Raw genomic sequence first — 21,499 nt, forward strand, 5'->3', positions numbered from 1 at the left:
GAGACTGTACTGTGTGAGACTGTACTGTGTGTGTGAGACTGTGCCGTGTGTGTGAGACTGTGCTGTGTGTGTGAGACTGTGCTGTGTGTGTGAGACTGTGCTGTGTGTCTGAGACTGTGCTGAGTGTGACTGTACTGTGTGTGTGTGTGTGAGACTGTACTGTGTGTGTGTGAGAGACTGTACTGTGTGTGTGTGTGTGACTGTACTGTGTGTGTGTGAGAGACTGTACTGTGTGTGCGCGAGAGACTGTACTGTGTGTGAGACCACTGTGTGTGAGACTGTACTGTGTGCGTGAGCCTGTACTGTGTGTGAGACTGTACTGTGTGTGACACTGTACTGTGTGTGAGACCACTGTGTGTGAGACTGTACTGTGTGTGTGAGACTGTACTGTGTGTGTGAGACTGTACTGTGTAAGAGACTGTACTGTGTGTGAGACTGTGCTGTGTGTGAGACTGTGCTGTGCGTCTGCGACTGTGCTGTGCGTCTGAGACTGTGCTGTGTGTGTGTGTGTGTGAGACTGTGCTGTGTGTGTGAGAGAGACTGTGTGTGTGAGAGACTGTACTGTGTGTGTGAGACTCTACTGTGTGTGTGTGAGACTGCTGTGTGTGTGTTACTGTACTGTGTGTGTGTGACTGTAATGTGTGTGTGTGACTGTACTGTGTATATGTGACTGTACTGTGTGTGAGAGACTGTACTGTGTGAGAGACTGTACTGTGTGAGAGACTGTACTGTGTGTGAGAGACTGTACTGTGTGTGAGAGACTGGACTGTGTGTGTGTGACTGTACTGTGTGTGTGTGACTACTGTGTGTGTGTGACTGTACTGTGTGTGTGTGAGAGACTGTACTGTGTGTGTGACTACTGTGTGTGAGACTGTACTGTGTGAGACTACTGTGTGAGACTACTGTGTGTGAGACTACTGTGTGAGACTGTACTGTGTGTGTGTGTGTGTGAGACTACTATGCATGTGTGTGTGAGACTGTACTGTGTGTGTGTGACTGTACTGTGTTTGTGTGACTGTACTGTGTTTGTGTGACTATACTGTGTGTGTGTGTGACTATACTGTGTGTGTGTGACTACTGTGTGTGTGTGTGTGTGAAACTGTACTGTGTGTGTGTGAGACTATACTGTGTGTGTGACTACTGTGTGTGTGTGTGTGAAACTGTACTGTGTGTGTGTGAGACTGTACTGTGTGTGTGTGAGAGACTTTACTGTGTGCATGTGAGAGACTGTACTGTGTGCGTGTGAGAGACTGTACTGTGTGTGTGTGTGAGACTGTACTGCGTGTGTGTGTGAGACTGTACTGCTTGTGTGACTGCTGTGTGTGTGAGACTGTGCTGTGTGTGAGACTGTGCTGTGTGTGAGACTGCGCTGTGCATGAGACTGCGCTGTGCGTGAGACTGCGCTGTGCGTGAAACTGCGCTGTGTGTGAGACTGTACTGTGTGTGTGAGAATGTGCTGTGTGTCTGAGACTGTGCTGCGTGTGTGAGACTACTGCGTGTGTGAGAGAGACTGTGTGTGTGTGAGACTGTGCTGTGTGTGACACTGTGCTGTGTGAGACTGTACTGCGTGTGTGACTGCTGTGTGTGTGAGACTGTGCTGTGTGTGAGACTGTGCTGTGTGTGAGACTGCGCTGTGCATGAGACTGCGCTGTGCGTGAGACTGCGCTGTGCGTGAAACTGCGCTGTGTGTGAGACTGTACTGTGTGTGTGAGAATATGCTGTGTGTCTGAGACTGTGCTGCGTGTGTGAGAGAGACTGTGTGTGTGTGAGACTGTGCTGTGTGTGAGACTGTGCTGTGTGAGAGACTGTACCGTGTGTGTGAGACTGTACCGTGTGTGTGAGACTGTACCGTGTGTGTGAGACTGTACCGTGTGTGTGACTGTAGTGTGTGTGAGACTGTGCTGTGTGTGAGACTGTGCTGTGTGTGAGACTGTACTGTGTGTGTGAGACTGTACTGTGTGTGTGAGACTGTACTGTGTGTGTGAGACTGTGCTGTGTGTCTGAGACTGTGCAGCGTATCTGAGACTGTGCTGTGTGTGCGAGTGTGTGACTGTACTGTGTGTGTGTGTGTGTGAGACTACTGTGTGTGCGTGTGACTGTACTGTATATGTGTGTGTGAGACTGTACTGTGTGTGTGTGACTGTACTGTGTGTGTGTGTGACTACTGTGTGTGTGCGAGAGACTGTACTGTGCAAGAGATTGTACTGTGCGAGAGACTACTGTGTGTGAGACTGTACTGTGTGTGAGACTGTACTGTGTGTGAGACTGTACTTGGTGTGTGAGACTGTACTTGGTGTGTGAGACTGTACTTTGTGTGTGAGACTGTACTTTGTGTGTGAGACTGTACTGTGTGTGAGACTGTACTGTGTGTGAGGCTGTACTGTGTGTGAGACTGTACTGTGTGTGAGACTGTACTTTGTGTGTGAGACTGTACTTTGTGTGTGAGACTGTACTTTGTGTGTGAGGCTGTACTGTGTGTGAGGCTGTACTGTGTGTGAGGCTGTACTGTGTGTGAGGCTGTACTGTGTGTGAGGCTGTACTGTGTGTGAGGCTGTACTGTGTGTGAGACTGTACTGTGTGTGAGACTGTGCTGTGTGTGAGACTGTGCTGTGTGTGAGATTGTACTGTGTGTGTGAGACTGTACTGTGTGTGAGACTGTACTGTGTGTGTGAGACTGTACTGTGTGTGTGTGACTGCGCTGTGTGTGAGACTGTACTGTGTGTGTGAGACTGTGCTGTGTGTGTGACACTGTACTGTGTGTGTGAGACTGCTGTGTGTGAGACTGTGCTGTGTGTGAGACTGTGCTGTGTGTGAGACTGTGCTGTGTGTGAGACTGTGCTGTGTGTGAGACTGTGCTGTGTGTGAGACTGTGCTGTGTGAGAGACTGTACTGTGTGTGAGACTGTACTGTGTGAGACTGTACTGTGTGTGTGAGACTGTGCCGTGTGTGTGAGACTGTGCTGTGTGTGTGAGACTGTGCTGTGTGTGTGAGACTGTGCTGTGTGTCTGAGACTGTGCTGAGTGTGACTGTACTGTGTGTGTGTGTGTGAGACTGTACTGTGTGTGTGTGAGAGACTGTACTGTGTGTGTGTGTGTGACTGTACTGTGTGTGTGTGTGTGACTGTACTGTGTGTGTGTGAGAGACTGTACTGTGTGTGTGTGAGAGACTGTACTGTGTGTGTGTGTGTGAGACTGTACTGTGTGTGTGTGAGAGACTGTACTGTGTGTGTGTGTGTGACTGTACTGTGTGTGTGTGAGAGACTGTACTGTGTGTGCGCGAGAGACTGTACTGTGTGTGAGACCACTGTGTGTGAGACTGTACTGTGTGCGTGAGCCTGTACTGTGTGTGAGACTGTACTGTGTGTGACACTGTACTGTGTGTGAGACCACTGTGTGTGAGACTGTACTGTGTGTGTGAGACTGTACTGTGTGTGTGAGACTGTACTGTGTAAGAGACTGTACTGTGTGTGAGACTGTGCTGTGTGTGAGACTGTGCTGTGCGTCTGCGACTGTGCTGTGCGTCAGAGACTGTGCTGTGTGTGTGTGTGTGTGAGACTGTGCTGTGTGTGTGAGAGAGACTGTGTGTGTGAGAGACTGTACTGTGTGTGTGAGACTCTACTGTGTGTGTGTGAGACTGCTGTGTGTGTGTTACTGTACTGTGTGTGTGTGACTGTACTGTGTGTGTGTGTGACTACTGTGTGTGTGACACAACTGTGTGTGTGAGACTACTGTGTGTGTGTGTGTGGGACTGTACTGTGTGTGTGTGACTGTAATGTGTGTGTGTGACTACTGTGTGTGTGTGACTACTGTGTGTGTGTGACTGTACTGTGTGTGTGTGACTGTACTGTGTGTGAGAGACTGTACTGTGTGAGAGACTGTACTGTGTGAGAGACTGGACTGTGTGTGAGAGACTGGACTGTGTGTGAGAGACTGGACTGTGTGTGTGTGACTACTGTGTGTGTGTGACTGTACTGTGTGTGAGAGACTGTACTGTGTGTGAGACTACTGTGTGTGAGACGACTGTGTGTGAGACGACTGTGTGTGAGACGACTGTGTGTGAGACTACTGTGTGTGAGACTACTGTGTGTGAGACTACTGTGTGTGAGACTACTGTGTGTGAGACTGTACTGTGTGAGACCGTACTGTGTGAGACTACTGTGTGTGTGTGAGACTACTATGCGTGTGTGTGTGAGACTGTACTGTATGTGTGTGACTGTACTGTGTTTGTGTGACTGTACTGGGTGTGTATGGTTTTACTGTGTGTGTGTGTGGCTGTACTGTGTGTGTGTGGCTGTACTGTGTGTGTGTGACTGTACTGTGTTTGTATGACTGTACTGGGTGTGTATGGTTGTACTGTGTGTGTGTGTGGCTGTACTGTGTGTGTGTGGCTGTACTGTGTGTGTGTGACTGTACTGTGTGTGTGTGTGTGTGACTATACTGTGTGTGTGTGACTACTGTGTGTGTGTGACTACTGTGTGTGTGTGTGACTGTACTGTGTGTGTGAGACTGTACTGTGTGTGTGTGAGACTGTACTGTGTGTGTGTGTGAGACTGTACTGTGTGTGTGTGTGAGACTGTACTGTGTGTGTGTGAGAGACTGTACTGTGTGCGTGTGAGAGACTGTACTGTGTGCGTGTGTGAGACTGTACTGTGGGTGTGCGAGAGACTACTGTGTGTGTGAGACTGTACTGCGTGTGTGAGACTGTACTGTGTGCGTGAGACTACTGTGTGTGTGACTGTACTGTGTGAGACTACTATGTGCGAGACTGTAGTGTGTGAGAGACTGTGCTGTGTGTGTGAGACTGTACTGTGTGTGTGAGACTGTGCTGTGTCTGTGATACTGTGCTGTGTGGGTGTGACTGTACTGTGTGTGTGAGACTGTGCTGTGTCTGTGATACTGTGCTGTGTGTGTGTGACTGTACTGTGTGTGTGTGACTACTGTGTGTGTGACACTACTGTGTGTGTGAGACTGTGCTGTGTCTGTGATACTGTGCTGTGTGTGTGTGACTGTACTGTGTGTGTGTGACTACTGTGTGTGTGACACTACTGTGTGTGTGAGACTGTACTGTATGTGTGAGACTGTAATGTGTGTGTGTGACTGTAATCTGTGTGTGTGACTGTACTGTGTGTGTGTGACTGTACTGTGTGTGTGTGACTGTACTGTGTATACGTGACTGTACTGTGTGTGAGAGACTGTACTGTGTGAGAGACTGTACTGTGTGAGAGACTACTGTGTGAGAGACTGTACTGTGTGTGAGAGACTGTACTGTGTGTGAGAGACTGTACTGTGTGTGAGAGACTGGACTGTGTGTGTGTGACTGTACTGTGTGTGTGGGACTACTGTGTGTGTGTGACTGTACTGTGTGTGTGTGAGAGACTGTACTGTGTGTGTGACTACTGTGTGTGAGACTGTACTGTGTGAGACTACTGTGTGAGACTACTGTGTGTGAGACTACTGTGTGAGACTGTACTGTGTGTGTGTGTGAGACTACTATGCATGTGTGTGTGAGACTGTACTGTGTGTGTGTGACTGTACTGTGTTTGTGTGACTGTACTGTGTGTGTGTGTGTGTGTGACTATAGTGTGTGTGTGTGACTACTGTGTGTGTGTGTGAAACTGTACTGTGTGTGTGTGAGACTGTACTGTGTGTGTGAGAGACTTTACTGTGTGCATGTGAGAGACTGTACTGTGTGCGTGTGAGAGACTGTACTGTGTGCGTGTGTGAGACTGTACTGCGTGTGTGTGAGAGACTGTACTGTGTGTGTGAGACTGTACTGCGTGTGTGAGACTGTACTGTGTGCGTGAGACTACTGTGTGTGTGAGACTGTACTGTGTGAGACTGTGCTGTGTGCAAGACTGTAGTGTGTGAGAGACTGTGTGCTGTGTGTGTGAGACTGTGCTGTGTGACTGAGACTGTGCACTATGTCTGAGACTGTGCTGTGTGTCTGAGACGGTGCTGTGTGTGTGTGAGACTACAGTGTGTGCGTGTGACTACTGTGTATGTGTGTGTGAGACTGTACTGTGTATGTGTGTGTGAGACTACTGTGTGTGTGTGACTGTACTGTGTGTGCGAGACTGCGCTGTGTGTGAGACTGTACTGTGTGTGTGAGACTGTGCTGTGTGTGAGACTGTGCTGTGTGTGAGACTGCTGTGTGTGAGACTGCGCTGTGTGTGAGATTGTGCTGTGTGTGAGATTGTGCTGTGTGTGAGACTGTGCTGTGTGAGAGACTACTGTGTGTGAGACTGTGCTGTGTGAGACTGTACTGTGTGTGTGAGACTGTGCTGTGTGTGAGATTGTGCTGTGTGTGAGACTGTGCTGTGTGTGAGATTGTGCTGTGTGTGAGACTGTGCTGTGTGTGAGACTGTGCTGTGTGAGACTGTACTGTGTGTGTGAGACTGTGCTGTGTGTGAGACTGTGCTGTGTGTGAGACTGTGCTGTGTGAGAGACTACTGTGTGTGAGACTGTGCTGTGTGAGACTGTACTGTGTGTGTGAGACTGTGCTGTGTGTGAGATTGTGCTGTGTGTGAGACTGTGCTGTGTGTGAGATTGTGCTGTGTGTGAGACTGTGCTGTGTGTGAGACTGTGCTGTGTGAGACTGTACTGTGTGTGTGAGACTGTGCTGTGTGTGAGACTGTGCTGTGTGTGAGACTGTGCTGTGTGTGAGACTGTGCTGTGTGAGACTGTACTGTGTGTGTGAGACTGTACTGTGTGTGTGAGACTGTACTGTGTTTGTGAGACTGTACTGTGTGTGAGACTGTACTGTGTGTGTGTGTGTGTGAGACTGTACTGTGTGTGAGACTGTACTGTGTGTGTGTGAGACTGTACTGTGTGCGTGTGTGTGTGAGACTGTACTGTGTGTGAGACTGTACTGTGTGTGTGAGACTGTACTGTGTGTGAGACTGTACTGTGTGTGAGACTGTACTGTGTGTGAGACTGTACTGTGTGTGTGAGACTGTACTGTGTGTGTGAGACTGTACTGTGTGTGTGAGACTGTACTGTGTGTGTGAGACTGTACTGTGTGTGTGAGACTGTACTGTGTGTGAGACTGTACTGTGTGTGTGAGACTGTACTGTGTGTGAGGCTGTACTGTGTGTGTGAAACTGTACTATGTTTGTGAGACTACTGTGTGTGAGACTGTTCTGTGTGCGTGTGTGTGAGTGTGTGTATGAGACTACTCTCTTTGTGTGTGACAATGAGTGGTGAGCCTGTGGAATTCATTACCACAGGAAGTAGTTGATGCCAAAACATTGAATGTATTCAAGAGGCGGCTGGATATAGCACTTGGGGCGAACGGGATCAAAGGTTATGGGGAGAAAGCAGGATTAGGCTATTGCGTTGGACGATCAGCCATGATCGTCATGAATGGCGGCGCAGGCTCGAGGGGCCGAATGGCCTCCTCCTACTCCTATCTTCTATGTTTCTATGTGTGCCATGGATGTTAGGGAACTTGGGGAAATGAATAGTGATATCTTGAGGGGTGTACATAGTACAGAGAAGGAGGTGCTGGAAGTCTTAAAGCGCATCAGGGTAGATAAATCCATGGGACCTGATGAAGTGTATCCCAGGACGCTGTGGGAGGCAAGGGAGGAAATTGCGGGTCCCCTCGCCGAGATATTTGAATCATCGATAGTCACAGGTGAGGTGCCTGAAGATTGGAGAGTGGCAAATGTTGTGCCTTTGTTTAAAAAGGGCTGCAGGGAAAAGCCTGGGAACTACAGGCCAGTGAGCCTCACATCTGTGGTGGGTAAATTGTTGGAAGGTATTTTGAGAGACAGGATCTACAGGCATTTAGAGATGGAAGGACTGATTAGGGGCAGTCAGCATGGCTTTGTGAGTGGAAAATCATGTCTCACAAATTTAATTGAGTTTCTTGAAGGGGTAATCAAGAAGGTTGATGAGGGCAGTGCAGTTGATGTTGTCTCCATGGACTTTAGCAAGACCTTTGACAACCTCAGACAGCACGGAGGCACAGTAGTTAGCACTGCTGCCTCACCGCGCCAAGAACTGGGGTTCGATTCCTGGCCTCGGGGTCACTGTCTGTGTGGAGTCTGCACGTTCTCCCCGTGTCTGCGTGGGTTTCCTCCGGGTGCTCCGGTTTCCTCCCAAAGTTCAAAGATGTGAGAGTTAGGTGGATTGGCCGTGCTAAATTGCCCCGTAGTATCAGGGGAACTAGCTGGGGTAAATACATGGGGTTATGGAGATAGGGCCTGGGTGGGATTGTGGTCAGTGGCCGAATGGCCACTTTCTGCACTGTATGATTCTATGTACCACATCGTAGGTTGTTGCATGAGATTAAATCTCCCGGGATCCAGGGTGAGGTAGCCAATTGGATACAAAATTGGCTTGATGACAGAAGCCAGAGGGTGGTTGCAGAGGGTTGTTTTTCAAACAGGAGGCCTGTGACCAGCGGTGTGCCTCAGGGATCAGTGCTGGGCCCACTGTTATTTGTCATTTATATTAGTGATTTGGATGAGAATATAGGAGGCATGGTGAGTAAATTTGCAGATGACACAAAGATTGGTGGCATAGTGGACAGTGAAGAAAGTGGAGTCTGAAGAGATAGGAGAGGCACTAAATGAATATTTTTCGTCGGTATTCACACTGGAGAGGGACAGTGTTGTCGAGGGGAGTACTGAGATGCAGGCTGTTGGACTGGATGGGATTGATGTTCATAAGGAGGAGGTGTTAGCAATTCTGGAAAGGGTAAAAATAGATAAGTCTCCTGGGCCAGATGGGATTTATCCTAGGATTCTCTGGGAGGCTAGAGAGGAGATTGCAGAGCCTTTGGCTTTGATCTTTAGAACAAAGAACAAAGAACAATACAGCACAGGAACAGGCCCTTCGGCCCTCCAAGCCCGCGCCGCTCCCTGGTCCAAACTAGACCATTCTTTTGTATCCCTCCATTCCCACTCCGTTCATTTGGCTATCTAGATAAGTCTTAAATGTTCCCAGTGTGTCCGCCTCCACCACCTTGCCCGGCAGCGCATTCCAGGCCCCCACCACCCTCTATGTAAAATATGTCCTTCTGATATCCGTGTTAGACCTCCCCGCCTTCACCTTGAATCTATGACCCCTCGTGATCGTTACCACCGACCTGGGGAAAAGCTTCCCACCGTTTACCCTATCTATGCCTTTCATAATTTTATACACCTCTATTAAGTCTCCCCTCATCCTCCGTCTTTCCAGGGAGAACAATCCCAGTTTACCCAATCTCTCCTCATAACTAAGCCCCTCCATACCAGGCAACATCCTGGTAAACCTCCTCTGTACTCTCTCCAAAGCCTCCACGTCCTTCTGGTAGTGTGGCGACCAGAACTGGACGCAGTATTCCAAATGCGGCCGAACCAACGTTCTATACATCTGCAACATCAGACCCCAACTTTTATACTCTATGCCCCGTCCTATAAAGGCAAGCATGCCATATGCCTTCTTCACCAGCTTCTCCACCTGTGACGTCACATTCAAGGATCCGTGGACTTGCACACCCAGGTTCCTCTGCGTATCTACACCCTTTATGTTTCTGCCATTTATCGTATAGCTCTTCCCTACATTATTTCTACCAAAATGCATCACTTCGCATTTATCAGGATTGAACTCCATCTGCCATTTCTTTGCCCAAATTTCCAGCCTATCTATATCCTTCTGTAGCTTCTGACAATGCTCCTCACTATCTGTAAGTCCTGCCAATTTTGTGTTGTCCGCAAACTTACTGATCACCCCAGTTACACCTTCTTCCAGATCATTTCTATAAATCACAAACAGCAGAGGTCCCAATACAGAGCCCTGCGGAACACCACTAGTCACAGGCCTCCAGTCGGAAAAAGACCCTTCCACTACCACCCTCTGTCTTCTGTGACCAAGCCAGTTCTCCACCCATCTAGCCACCTCCCCCTTTATCCCATGAGATCCAACCTTTTTCACCAGCCTACCATGAGGGACTTTGTCAAACGCTTTACTAAAGTCCATACAGATGACATCCATGGCCCTTCCCTCATCAACCATTCTGGTCACTTCTTCAAAAACTCCACCAGGTTAGTGAGGCATGACCTCCCTCTCACAAAGCCATGCTGACTACCGTTAATGAGGAGCTTGAGGTTGTTTTCGTTCAAGAGAAGAAGGTTAAGAGGTGACTTAATAGAGGCATACAAGATGATCAGAGGATTAGATAGGGTGGATAGTGAGAGCCTTTTTCCTCGGATGGTGTTGGCTAGCATGAGGGGACATGGCTTTAAATTGAGGGGTGAGAGATATAGGACAGATGTTAGAAGTAGGTTCTTTACTCAGAGAGTAGTAAGGGCGTGGAATGCCCTGTCTGAAGCAGTAGTGGACTCGTCAACATTAAGAGCATTCAAATGGTTATTGGATAAACATATGGATGATATTGGAATAGTGTCGATTAGAGGGGCTTTCGATTGGTTCCACTGGTCGGCGCAACATCGAGGGCTGAAGGGCCTGTATTGCGCTGTAATGTTCTATGTTCTATCTCCGATTGCAACAGGATCTTGATCAATTGGACCAATGGCGGATGGAGTTTAATTTAGATAAATGTGAGGTGATGCATTTTGGTAGATCGAACCAGGGCAGGACTTACTCAGTTAATGGTAGGGTGTTGGGGGGAGTTACAGAATAATGAGATTGAGGGGTACAGGTTCATAGCTCCTTGAAAGTTGAGTCACAAGTGGACCGAGTGGTGAAGAAGGCATTCAGCATGCTTGGTTTCATTGGTCAGAACATTGAATACAGAAGTTGGCACGTCTCGTTGAAGTTGTACAAGACATTGGTAAGGCCACACTTGGAATACTGTGTGCAGTTCTGGTCACCCTATTATAGAAAGGATATTATTAAACTAGAAAGAGTGCAGAAAAGATTTACTCGGATGCTACCGGGACTTGATGGTTTGAGTTATAAGGAGAAGCTGGATTGACTGGGACTTTTTTCCCTGGAGCGTAGGAGGCTTAGGGGTGATCTTATAGAGGTCTATAAAATTAATGAGGGGCACAGATCAGCGAGATAGTCAATATCTTTTCCCAAAGGTAGGGGAGTCTAAAACTAGAGGGCATAGGTTTAAGGTGAGAGGGGAGAGATACAGAAGGGTCCAGAGCGGCAATTTTTTCACACAGAGGGTGGTGAGTGTCTGGAACAAGCTGCCAGAGGTAGTAGTAGAGGTGGGTACAATTTAGTCTTTTAAAAAGCGTTTAGACAGTTCCATGGGTAAGATGGGTATAGGGGGATATGGGCCAAATACCGGCAATTGGGACTAGCTTAGTGGTAAAAATTGGGTGGCATGGACAAGTTGGGCCGAAGGGCCTGTTTCCATTCTGTAAATAAGAAAATAAGAAATAGGAGCAGGAGTAGGCCATCTAGCCCCTCGAGCCTGCCCCACCATTCAATAAGATCATGGCTGATCTGAAGTGGATCAGTTCCACTTACCCGCCTGATCCCCATAACCCCTAATTCCCTTACCGATCAGGAATCCATCTATCCGTGATTTGAACATATTCAACGAGGTCGCCTCCACCACTTCAGTGGGCAGAGAATTCCAGAGATTCACCACCCTCTGAGAGAAGAAGCTCCTCCTCAACTCTGTCCTAAACTGACTCCCCTTTATTTTGAGGCTGTGCCCTCTAGTTCTAGCTTCCTTTCTAAGTGGAAAGAATCTCTCCACCTCTCCCCTATCCAGCCCCTTCATTATCTTATAGGTCTCTATAAGATCCCCCCTCAGCCTTCTAAATTCCAACGAATACAAACCCAAACTGCTCAGTCTCTCCTCATAATCAACACACCTCATCTCTGGTATCAACCTGGTGAACCTTCTCTGCACTCCCTCCAAGGCCAATATATCCTTCCGCAAATAAGGGGACCAATACTGCACACAGTATTCCAGCTGCGGCCTCACCAATGTCCAGTACAGATGCAGCAACACATCTCTGCTTTTATATTCTATCCCCCTCGCAATATAGGCCAACATCCCATTTGCCTTCTTGATCACCTGTTGCACCTGCAGGCTGGGTTTTTGCGTCTCATGCACAAGGACCCCCAGGTCCCTCTGCACAGCAGCATGTTGTTATTTCTTTCCGTTTAGATAATAATCTAATTTGCTATTATTTCTTCCAAAGTGAATAACCTCGCATTTGTTAACGTTATACTCCATCTGCCAGATCCTCGCCCACTCACTCAGCCTGTCCAAATCTCTCTGCAGACCTTCTACGCCCTCCACACGATTCACTTTTCCACTTATCTTTGTGTTGTCTGCAAACTTTGTTACCCTACACTCAATCCCCTCCTCCAGATCGTCTATATAAATGGTAAATAGTTGAGGCCCCAGTACCGATCCCTGCGGCACGCCACTAGTTACCATCTGCCAACCAGAAAAGCACCCATTTATTCCGACTCTCTGCTTCCTGTCGGATAGCCAATCCCCAATCCACGCTAACACCCTACCCCCAACTCCGTGTGACCCCAATCTTCTTCAGCAGCCTTTTATGGGGCAACTTATCAAACGCCTTTTGGAAATCCAAAAACACCGCATCCACCGGTTCCCCTCTGTCAACCGCACTAGTCACATCTTCATAAAAATCCAACAAGTTCGTCCTTGCCTATCCTTGCCTTAAAAACATTCAATGAGGTAGCCTCAACTGCTTCACTGGGCAGGGAATTCCATAGATTCACAACCCTTTGTGTGAGGAAGTTCCTCCTCCACTCAGTCCGAAATCGGCTTCCCCTTATTTTGAGGCTATGCCCCCTAGTTCCAGTTTCACCCGCCAGTGGAAACAACTTCCCTGCTTCTATCTTATCTATTCCCTTCATAATCTTATATGTTTCTATAAGATCTCCCCTCATTCTTCTGAATTCCACTGAGTATAGTCCCAGTCTACTCAGTCTCTGCTCATAAGCCAACCCTCTCAACTCCGGAATCAACATAGTGAATCTCGTCTGCATGACCCCTGTATGACTCTCTCTCTGTGAATGTAAGTGAGTGTGCGTGTGCACGTGTGTGTTTGCGTGTGTGTACCATGTCTCGATGTTGCTTCTGTTCAGGTATTTCTGTTTGTGTTGACAGGGAGATTCCTGCGTGTCTCCATCAGACTGTCCGTGTCACCACAATGGCCGACAGTACCAGAGGAATCAGACCATCGAGAAGGATTGTAATGAATGGTAAATGTCCATTCACTGATCGGGTCAACTCATCCCATTGACTGGGATTTGGGGAAATGTGTAGAATGCAGACAATGGGCTGAATGGCCTCCTCCGTGTTGCAGTCAGTCTGTGATCAATGCTCAGATAATTCCTTCAGTGTGACTCCCAGACCAGACAGCAGATTGTAATCCCCTCAACCCTCCCCTCCCTCCATAATTCCTCCCCCTCCCTCCCCATCCTCCTGGCCGCCCCACTTCCTCCACCACCCCTCATCTCCCATCCTGCTCCACCCCTCTCTCCTCCTCTCCCTCCTCCCTCTTCCTTCCTTCCCCTCTCCACTTTTGCAGCCTCATTCTTCCCTGCTCTCTCACTCAGTCTCTCTTTCCAACTCACTCGCTCCCCCCCCCGCCACCCCCCACTCCCCCTCCCCACCCCCCACTCCCCCTCCCCACCCAGCAATATTGTCCCCTTCCTACAGTATCTTCAAACCCGGTACCCGTAACCCCAGCTCCCCTCCCGACCCTCCCCCGCCCCGTCCCCCTCCCCCGCCCCGTCCCCCTCCCCCGCCCCGCCCACCTCCCCCACCCCGCCCCCTCCCCCGCCCCTTCCCCCTCCCCCGTCCCCCTCCCCCGCCCCCTCCCCATCCCCCGTCCCCCTCCCCATCCCCCGCCCCGTCCCCCTCCCCCGCCCCGCCCACCTCCCCCCCCCCGCCCCCTCCCCCGCCCCTTCCCCCTCCCCCGTCCCCCTCCCCCTCCCCATCCCCCGTCCCCCTCCCCATCCCCCGCCCCGTCCCCCTCCCCCACCCCGCCCCCTCCCCTTCCCCCTCCCCCGTCCCCCTCCCCCGCCCCCTCCCCATCCCCCGTCCCCCTCCCCATCCCCCGCCCCGTCCCCCTCCCCCGCCCCGTCCCACTCCCCGCCCCATTCCACTCCCCGCCCCATCCCCCTCCCCGCCCCATCCCTCTACCCCGCCCCTGCCCCGCCCCACCCCCTCCCCCGCCACGTCCCCCTCCCCCGCCCCGTCCCCCTCCCCTGCCCCGTCCCCCTGCCCGCCCCCTACCCCGCCCCGTCCCCCTACCCCGCCCCCTCCCCCGCCCGTCCCACTCCCCCGTCCCCCTCCCCCGCCCCGTCCCCCTCCCCCGCCCCCTCCCCCGCCCCGTCCCCCTACCCCGCCCCCTGTCCGCCCCGCCCCCCTCCCCCGTCCCCCTCCCCCGCCCCATCCCCCTACCCTGCACCCTCCCCCGCCCTATCCACCTCCCCCGCCCCGTCCCCCTCCCCGTCCCCCTCCCCCGCCCCCTACTACCCCGCCCCCTCCCCCGCCCCCTCCCCCACCCCCTCCCCCGCCCCGTCCCCCTACCCTGCCCCGTCCCCCTACCCCGCCCCCTCCCCACCCCGTCCCCCTCCCCTGCACCCTCCCCCGCCCTATCCACCTCCCCCACCCCGTCCCCCTCCCCGTCCCCCTCCCCCGCCCCCAACTACCCCGCCCCCACCCCCTCCCCTGCCCCGTCCCCCTACCCTGCCCCGTCCCCCTACCCCGCCCCCTCCCCACCCCGTCCCCCTCCCCTGTCCCCCTCCCCGCCCCCTCCCCCGCCCCGTCCGCCTCCCCCGTCCCCCTACCCTGCCCCGTCCCCCTCCCCCACCCCCTCCCCCGCCCCATCCCCCTCCCCTGTCCCCCTCCCCCGCCCCCTCCCCCTCCCCCACCCCAGCCCCCTACCCCGCCCCCTCCCCCGCCCCGTCCACCTCCCCCGCCCCGTCCCCTCCCACGTCCCCCTCCCCCGCCCCATCCCCTACCCCGCCCCCCTCCCCCGCCCCGTCCGCCTCCCCCGCCCCGTCCCCCAACCCCGCCCCCTCCCCGGCCCCATCCCCCTCCCCCGCCCTGTCCCTCTCCCCCTCCACGCCCCCTCCACCGCCCCATCCCCCTCCCCTGCCACGTCCCACTCCCCGCCCCATCTGCCTCCCCGCCCCATCCCCCTCCCCCGCCCCGTCCCCCTCCCCTGCCCCATCCCCCTCCCCCACACCCTCCCCCACCCCGCCCCCCTCCCCCACCCCTCCCCCGCCCCCTCCCCTGCGCCGCACCCTCCCCTGCCCCCGCCACCTCCCCCTCCACCGCCCCCTCCCCCTCCCCCTCCTCCTCCCCTCCCCCGCACCGTCCCCCTCCCCCAACCCCTCCCCCGACACCTCCCCCTCCCCGCCCCGTCCCCCTCCCCATCCCCTCCCCCGCCCCGTCCCGCTTCCCCGCCCCGTCCCCCTCCCCCGCCCCGTCCCCCTCCCCCGCCCCGTCCCCCTCCCCGCACCGTCCCCCGCTCCGTCCCCCTCCCCGCCCCCCTCCCCCTCCTCTGCCCCCGCCCCGTCCCCCTCCCCCATCCCGTCCCTTTCACCCTACCCGACCCCGCCCCCCCTCCCCCGCCCCCTCCCCTGCCCTGTCCCCCTCCCCCGCCCCCCTGCCCCACCCCATCCCCCTCCCCCACCCTGTCCCCCTCCCTCTCCTCCACCCCGTACCTCTCGCCCTCCCCCGTCCCCTTCCCCCTTCCCCGTCCCTCCCCGCCTCGCCCCCTCCCCCACCCCGCCCCCTTCCCCTGCCCCACCCCCATCCCCCACACCCTCCCCCGCCCTGTCCCCCTCGTCCACCCCGTCCCCCTCCCCCGCCCCGTCCCCCTCGTCCACACCCACCCCGCCCTGTCCCCCTCCCCCGCCCTGTCCCCCTCCCCTACCACGTCCCCCTCCCCTACCCCATCCCCTCCCCCGCCCTGTCCCCCTCCCCTACCACGTCCCCCTCCCCCACCCCGTCCCCCTCCCCCACCCCGTCCCCCTCGTCCACACCCACCCCGCCCTGTCCCCCTCCCCCGCCCCGCCCCCCTCCCCCACCTCCACCCCACCCCGTCCCCCTCCCCCGCCCCGTCCCCCTGCCCTACCACGTCCCCCTCCCCTGCCCGGCCCCCATCCCCCACCCCCACCCCACCCCGTCCCCCTACCCCGTCCCCCTACCCCGTCCCCCACACCCGCCCCGTCCCCCTCCCTCATCCCGTCCCCCTCCCCCACCCCGCCCCCTCCCCTGCCCCGTCCACCACCCCCGTCCTGTGCCCTCCCCCACACCCTCCCCCGCCCCGTCCCCCTCCCCCGCCCCGTCCCCGTCCCCGCCCCCTACCCTGCCCTGTCCCCCTCCCCCACCCCGTCCCCGTCCCCGCCCCGTCCCACTCCCCCACCCCGTCCCTCTTGCCCTCCCCTCCCCGTCCCCTTCCCCCTTCCCCTCCCCAGCCCCGCCCCTTCCCCTGCCCCACCCCACCCCCATCCCCTGCCCCCTCCCCCGCCCCGTCCCCCTCCCCCATCCCGTTCCCCTCCCCCGCCCCACCCCCCACCACCACCCCGCCCTTTCCCCCTCCCCCGCCCCGTCCCCCTACCCCGTCCCCCTCCCCCTCCCCCGCTCCCCTCCCCAGCCCCGTCCCCCTCCCCTGCCCCGTTCCACTCCCCTGCCCCGTCCCACTCCCCCGCCCTGTCCCCCTCCCCCGCCCCCTCCCCCGTCCCACTCCCCCTCCCCCGCCCCTCCACCGCCTCCGCCCCCTCCCCCGCCCCCTCCCCCGCCCCCTCCCCCTCCCCGCCTTCTCCCCTGCCCCCTCCCCCACCCCTCCCCTGCCCCATCCCCCTCCCCGCCCCATCCCCCTCCCCCGCCCCGTCCCCCTCCCCCGCCCCCTCCCCCGCCCCGTCCCCGTCCCCCTCCCCCAACCCCTCCCCCGCTCCATCCCCCTCCCCCGCCTAACACGTCCTAACATTCCGGGCTCTGGGCCAAGTGCTGGTTAAATGTGATTAGGTGGGAGTTAAACTCGGGATGGGTAATAAATGCTGACCCAGCCACTGACACCCATGTCCCAAGAATGAATAATAAAACAAAAATTCTACTCTGACTGGCACGTGGCATTAGTAGAAATCCTGAGATCACTACCTTCGAGGCCCTATTTTTAAATCTACTTCCCAGCTCCCTAAATTCTTCTCATCCCTTCTTCTCTCTACATTGTTGGAACCAATATGTCCCTCGATCTCTGTCTGTTTGCCTTCCCCCTTCAGAATGCACTGCAGCCGTTCAGTGACATCCCGCACCCTGGCACCAGGGAGGTAACTCACCTTCCTGGAGCCTCTTTTACAGCCACAGAAACACCTGTCTGTTCCCCTTACAATTCAATCCCCGGCCACTGGAGCCCTGCCACTCTCCCTCCTCCTGTCTTGTGCAGCAGATCCCCCCATGGTGCCATGGACCAATGCTCTGGGGCCACGGGGTCAAATCCCACCACAACAGCTGGTGGAATTTAAATATAATAATAAGTTGGAATTGGAAGCTCACCGCCAGATGTGGTGTTGTTTGATCCCAGAATCTTGGGATCTGGATTATAATCTGGTCACATCACCACTCGGACACCATCTCCCCCAATCTATCCTCATAACTGAAGTTTCTCATCCCTGGAACATAAGAACATAAGAAATAGGAGCAGGAGTAGGCCATCTAGCCCCTCGAGCCTGCCCCGCCATTCAATAAGATCATGGCTGATCTGACGTGGATCAGTTCCACTTACCCGCCTGATCCCCATAACCCTTAATTCCCTTACCGATCAGGAATCCATCCATCCGCGCTTTAAACATATTCAGCGAGGTAGCCTCCACCACCTCAGTGGGCAGAGAATTCCAGAGATTCACCACCCTCTGGGAGAAGAAGTTCCTCCTCAACTCTGTCTTAAACCGACCCCCCTTTATTTTGAGGCTGTGTCCTCTCGTTTTAACTTCCTTACTAAGTGGAAAGAATCTCTCCGCCTCCACCCTATCCAGCCCCCGCATTATCTTATAAGTCTCCATAAGATCCCCCCTCATCCTTCTAAACTCCAACGAGTACAAACCCAATCTCCTCAGCCTCTCCTCATAATCCAAACCCCTCATCTCCGGTATCAACCTGGTGAACCTTCTCTGCACTCCCTCCAATGCCAATATATCCTTCCTCATATAAGGGGACCAATACTGCACACAGTATTCCAGCTGCGGCCTCACCAATGCCCTGTACAGGTGCATCAAGACATCCCTGCTTTTATATTCTATCCCCCTCGCGATATAGGCCAACATCCCATTTGCCTTCTTGATCACCTGTTGTACCTGCAGACTGGGCTTTTGCGTCTCATGCACAAGGACCCCCAGGTCCCTTTGCACGGTAGCATGTTTTAATTTGTTTCCATTGAGATAGTAATCCCATTTGTTATTATTTCCTCCAAAGTGTATAACCTCGCATTTCTCAACGTTATACTCCATTTGCCATTTCCTCGCCCATTCACTCAGCCTGTCCAAATCTCTCTGCAGATCTTCTCCGTCCTCCACACGATTCACTTTTCCACTTATCTTTGTGTCGTCTGCAAACTTCGTTACCCTACACTCCGTCCCCTCCTCCAGATCATCTATATAAATGGTAAATAGTTGCGGCCCGAGTACCGATCCCTGCGGCACGCCACTAGTTACCTTCCTCCAACCGGAAAAACACCCATTTATTCTGACTGTTTGCTTCCTGTCGGATAGCCAGTCCCCAATCCACTTTAACACACTACCCCCAACTCCGTGTGCCCTAATCTTCTTCAGCAGCCTTTTATGGGGCACCTTATCAAACACCTTTTGGAAATCCAAAAACACCGCATCCACCGGTTCTCCTCCATCAACCGCCCTCGTCACATCTTCATAAAAATCCAACATGTTCGTCAAGCACGACTTTCCCCTCATGAATCCATGCTGCGTCTGATTGATCGAACCATTTCTATCCAGATGCCCTGCTATCTCCTCTTTAATAATGGATTCCAGCATTTTCCCTACTACAGACGTTAAGCTGACCGGCCTATAGTTACTCGCCTTTTGTCTCCTTCCTTTTTTAAACAGCGGCGTAACATTAGCCGTTTTCCAATCAACCAGCACTACCCCAGAATGCAACGAGTTTTGATAAATAATCACTAACGCATCCACTATTACCTCTGACATTTCTTTCAATACCCTGGGATGCATTCCATCCGGACCCGGGGACTTGTCCACCTTCAGTCCCATTAGTCTACCCAGCACTGCCTCTCTGGTAACATTAATTGTATTAAGTATTTCTCCTGCTGCCAATCCTCTATCGTTAATATTTGGCAAACTATTTGTGTCCTCCACCGTGAAGACCGACACAAAAAACTTATTTAAAGACTCAGCCATATCCTCATTTCCCACTATTAACTCCCCCCTCTCGTCCTCCAAGGGTCCAACATTCACTCTAGCCACTCTATTCCTTTTTATATATTTATAAAAACTTTTACTATCATTTTTTATATTAATTGCTAGCCTAGCTTCATAGTCTATCCTTCCTTTCTTTATCGCTTTCTTAGTCTCTCTTTGTTGTTTCTTAAATTTTTCCCAATCACTTGTTTCTCCACTATTTTTGGCCACTCTGTACGCAGCTGTTTTTATTTTAATACTCTCCTTTAGTTCCTTCGTTATCCACGGCTGGTTCTCCCTTTTCTTACAATCCTTGTTTTTTGCTGGAATATATTTTTGCTGAGAACTGAAAAGGATCTCCTTAAAAATCCTCCACTGTTCCTCAGCTATCCTACCTGCCAGCCTGCTCTCCCAGTCTTGTAAACCTCTTCTGCACTCAGTGTGTTCACATCCTTCCTATAGTGAGGTGTCCAGAACTGTGCACAATATTCCAGCTGAGATCTAACTAGTGTCTTGTATAAGTTCAGCCTAACCTCCTTGCTCTTGTACCCTGTGTCCCTATTAATGAATCCCAGAATACTCTCTGCTTTATTCCCTGCTGTCTCCACCTGTCCCGCCATTACCTCACCATCCTCCTCCTCTGGAACCTTTATGTTTTCACACCCAGACTTTTTCTGTGGAAGCTGAAGGGACGTTGTATGAAATATCTCAAACATTCTTCCCCCAGATAACTTTCTCCTTTCTGAGTGCCATTCCTTGCAGTGATTTTTTGTGTAGTTTGCTGCAGTCTGTGGACGTGCCCTGTTGTTGCTGTACTTGATGCTGTTTCTCTGCACTCAGTGTGTGTCGGGATCGGAAATGGCACTGCAGTGACAGGGCCTGTGCTGGAACCTGCCTCGCCACAGGGGACCCTCACTACATGACATTCGATGGGCGCATGTTCAGCTTCCTTGGTGACTGCGAGTACGTGTTGGTTCAGGAACAGAGCGGGCTCTTCACCATCACCGCGGAGAATGTGCCTTGTGGCACCAGCAGAGTCACTTGTACCAAATCCATCATTCTGACTCTTGGCAACACAGTTCTCCACCTACTGAGAGGTAAGACGGAGCTGTGCGCTGTTGTGAAATTGGAGAAATGGATGATTCCATTAGGAATGTCGAGAATTCTGCTGTTAGTAGGAAAACTGGAAGGCACTTTACCACGGAGAGATTATCAGAGTCAAACTCAATCCAGAAAGTGCAGTGGAGAATTGAGAAGAGAGGTAGAGTGGGATTCTGAGAATAGATTCTGGTTAACAGAAAGAGAACACAAAGTCTTTCAGAAACATAATTAGTTACACGAGGGAGGGGGAGGTAGATTCAGGACCAGACATGAGATCTTATTACAAGAAGGTTAAGGCTCATGGGATACAAGGAGAGGTGGCTCGATGGGTAAAAAACTGGCTTGGCCACAGGAGACAGAGAGTAACAGTCGAAGGGTCTTTTTCCGGCTGGAGGTCTGTGACCAGTGGTGTTCATGATGTGGAGATGCCGGCGCTGGACTGGGGTGAACACAGTAAGAAGTCTCACAACACCAGGTTAAAGTCCAACAAGTTTATTTGGTGCAGTGCTCCAAAAGCTTATGGTATTTGCTACCAAATAAACCTGTTAGACTTTAACCTGGTGTTGTGAGACTTCTTACTGTGTTCACACCAGTGGTGTTCCACAGGGCTCTGTACTGGGACCTCTGCTATTTGTGATATATATAAATGATTTGGAAGAAGGTGTAACTGGTGTTATCAGCAAGTTTGCGGATGACATGAAGATGGCTGGACTTGTGGATAGCGATGAACATTGTCGGGCAATACAGCAGGATATAGATAGGCTGGAAAATTGGGCGGAGAAATGGCAGATGGAATTTAATCCAGATAAATGCGAAGTGATGCATTTTGGAAGAACTAATGTAGGGGGGAGTTATACAATAGATGGCAGAGTCATCAGGAGTATAGAAACACAGAGGGACCTAGGTGTGCAAGTCCACAAATCCTTGAAGGTGGCAGCACAGGTGGAGAAGGTGGTGAAGAAGGCATATGGTATGCTTGCCTTTATAGGACGGGATATAGAGTATAAAAGCTGGAATCTAATGTTGCAGCTGTATAGAACGCTGGTTAGGCCACATTTGGA

General features: G+C 53.1%; 1 protein-coding gene across 1 annotated transcript in view; it reads left to right on the forward strand.

The window, feature by feature from the left end:
* The window catches only part of LOC144486972 (SCO-spondin-like), a 98,143-nt gene that overhangs the window by 35,707 nt on the left and 40,937 nt on the right, over positions 1-21,499 (forward strand). The window contains exons 4-5 of the mRNA XM_078205008.1: positions 13,060-13,154; positions 20,178-20,434. Coding sequence (XP_078061134.1) covers positions 13,060-13,154; positions 20,178-20,434 — 352 coding nt within the window. The remainder of the gene's footprint in view (positions 1-13,059; positions 13,155-20,177; positions 20,435-21,499) is intronic.

The sequence above is a fragment of the Mustelus asterias genome, unplaced genomic scaffold, assembly GCF_964213995.1.
Source record: "Mustelus asterias unplaced genomic scaffold, sMusAst1.hap1.1 HAP1_SCAFFOLD_546, whole genome shotgun sequence".
Lineage (NCBI taxonomy): Eukaryota > Metazoa > Chordata > Chondrichthyes > Carcharhiniformes > Triakidae > Mustelus > Mustelus asterias.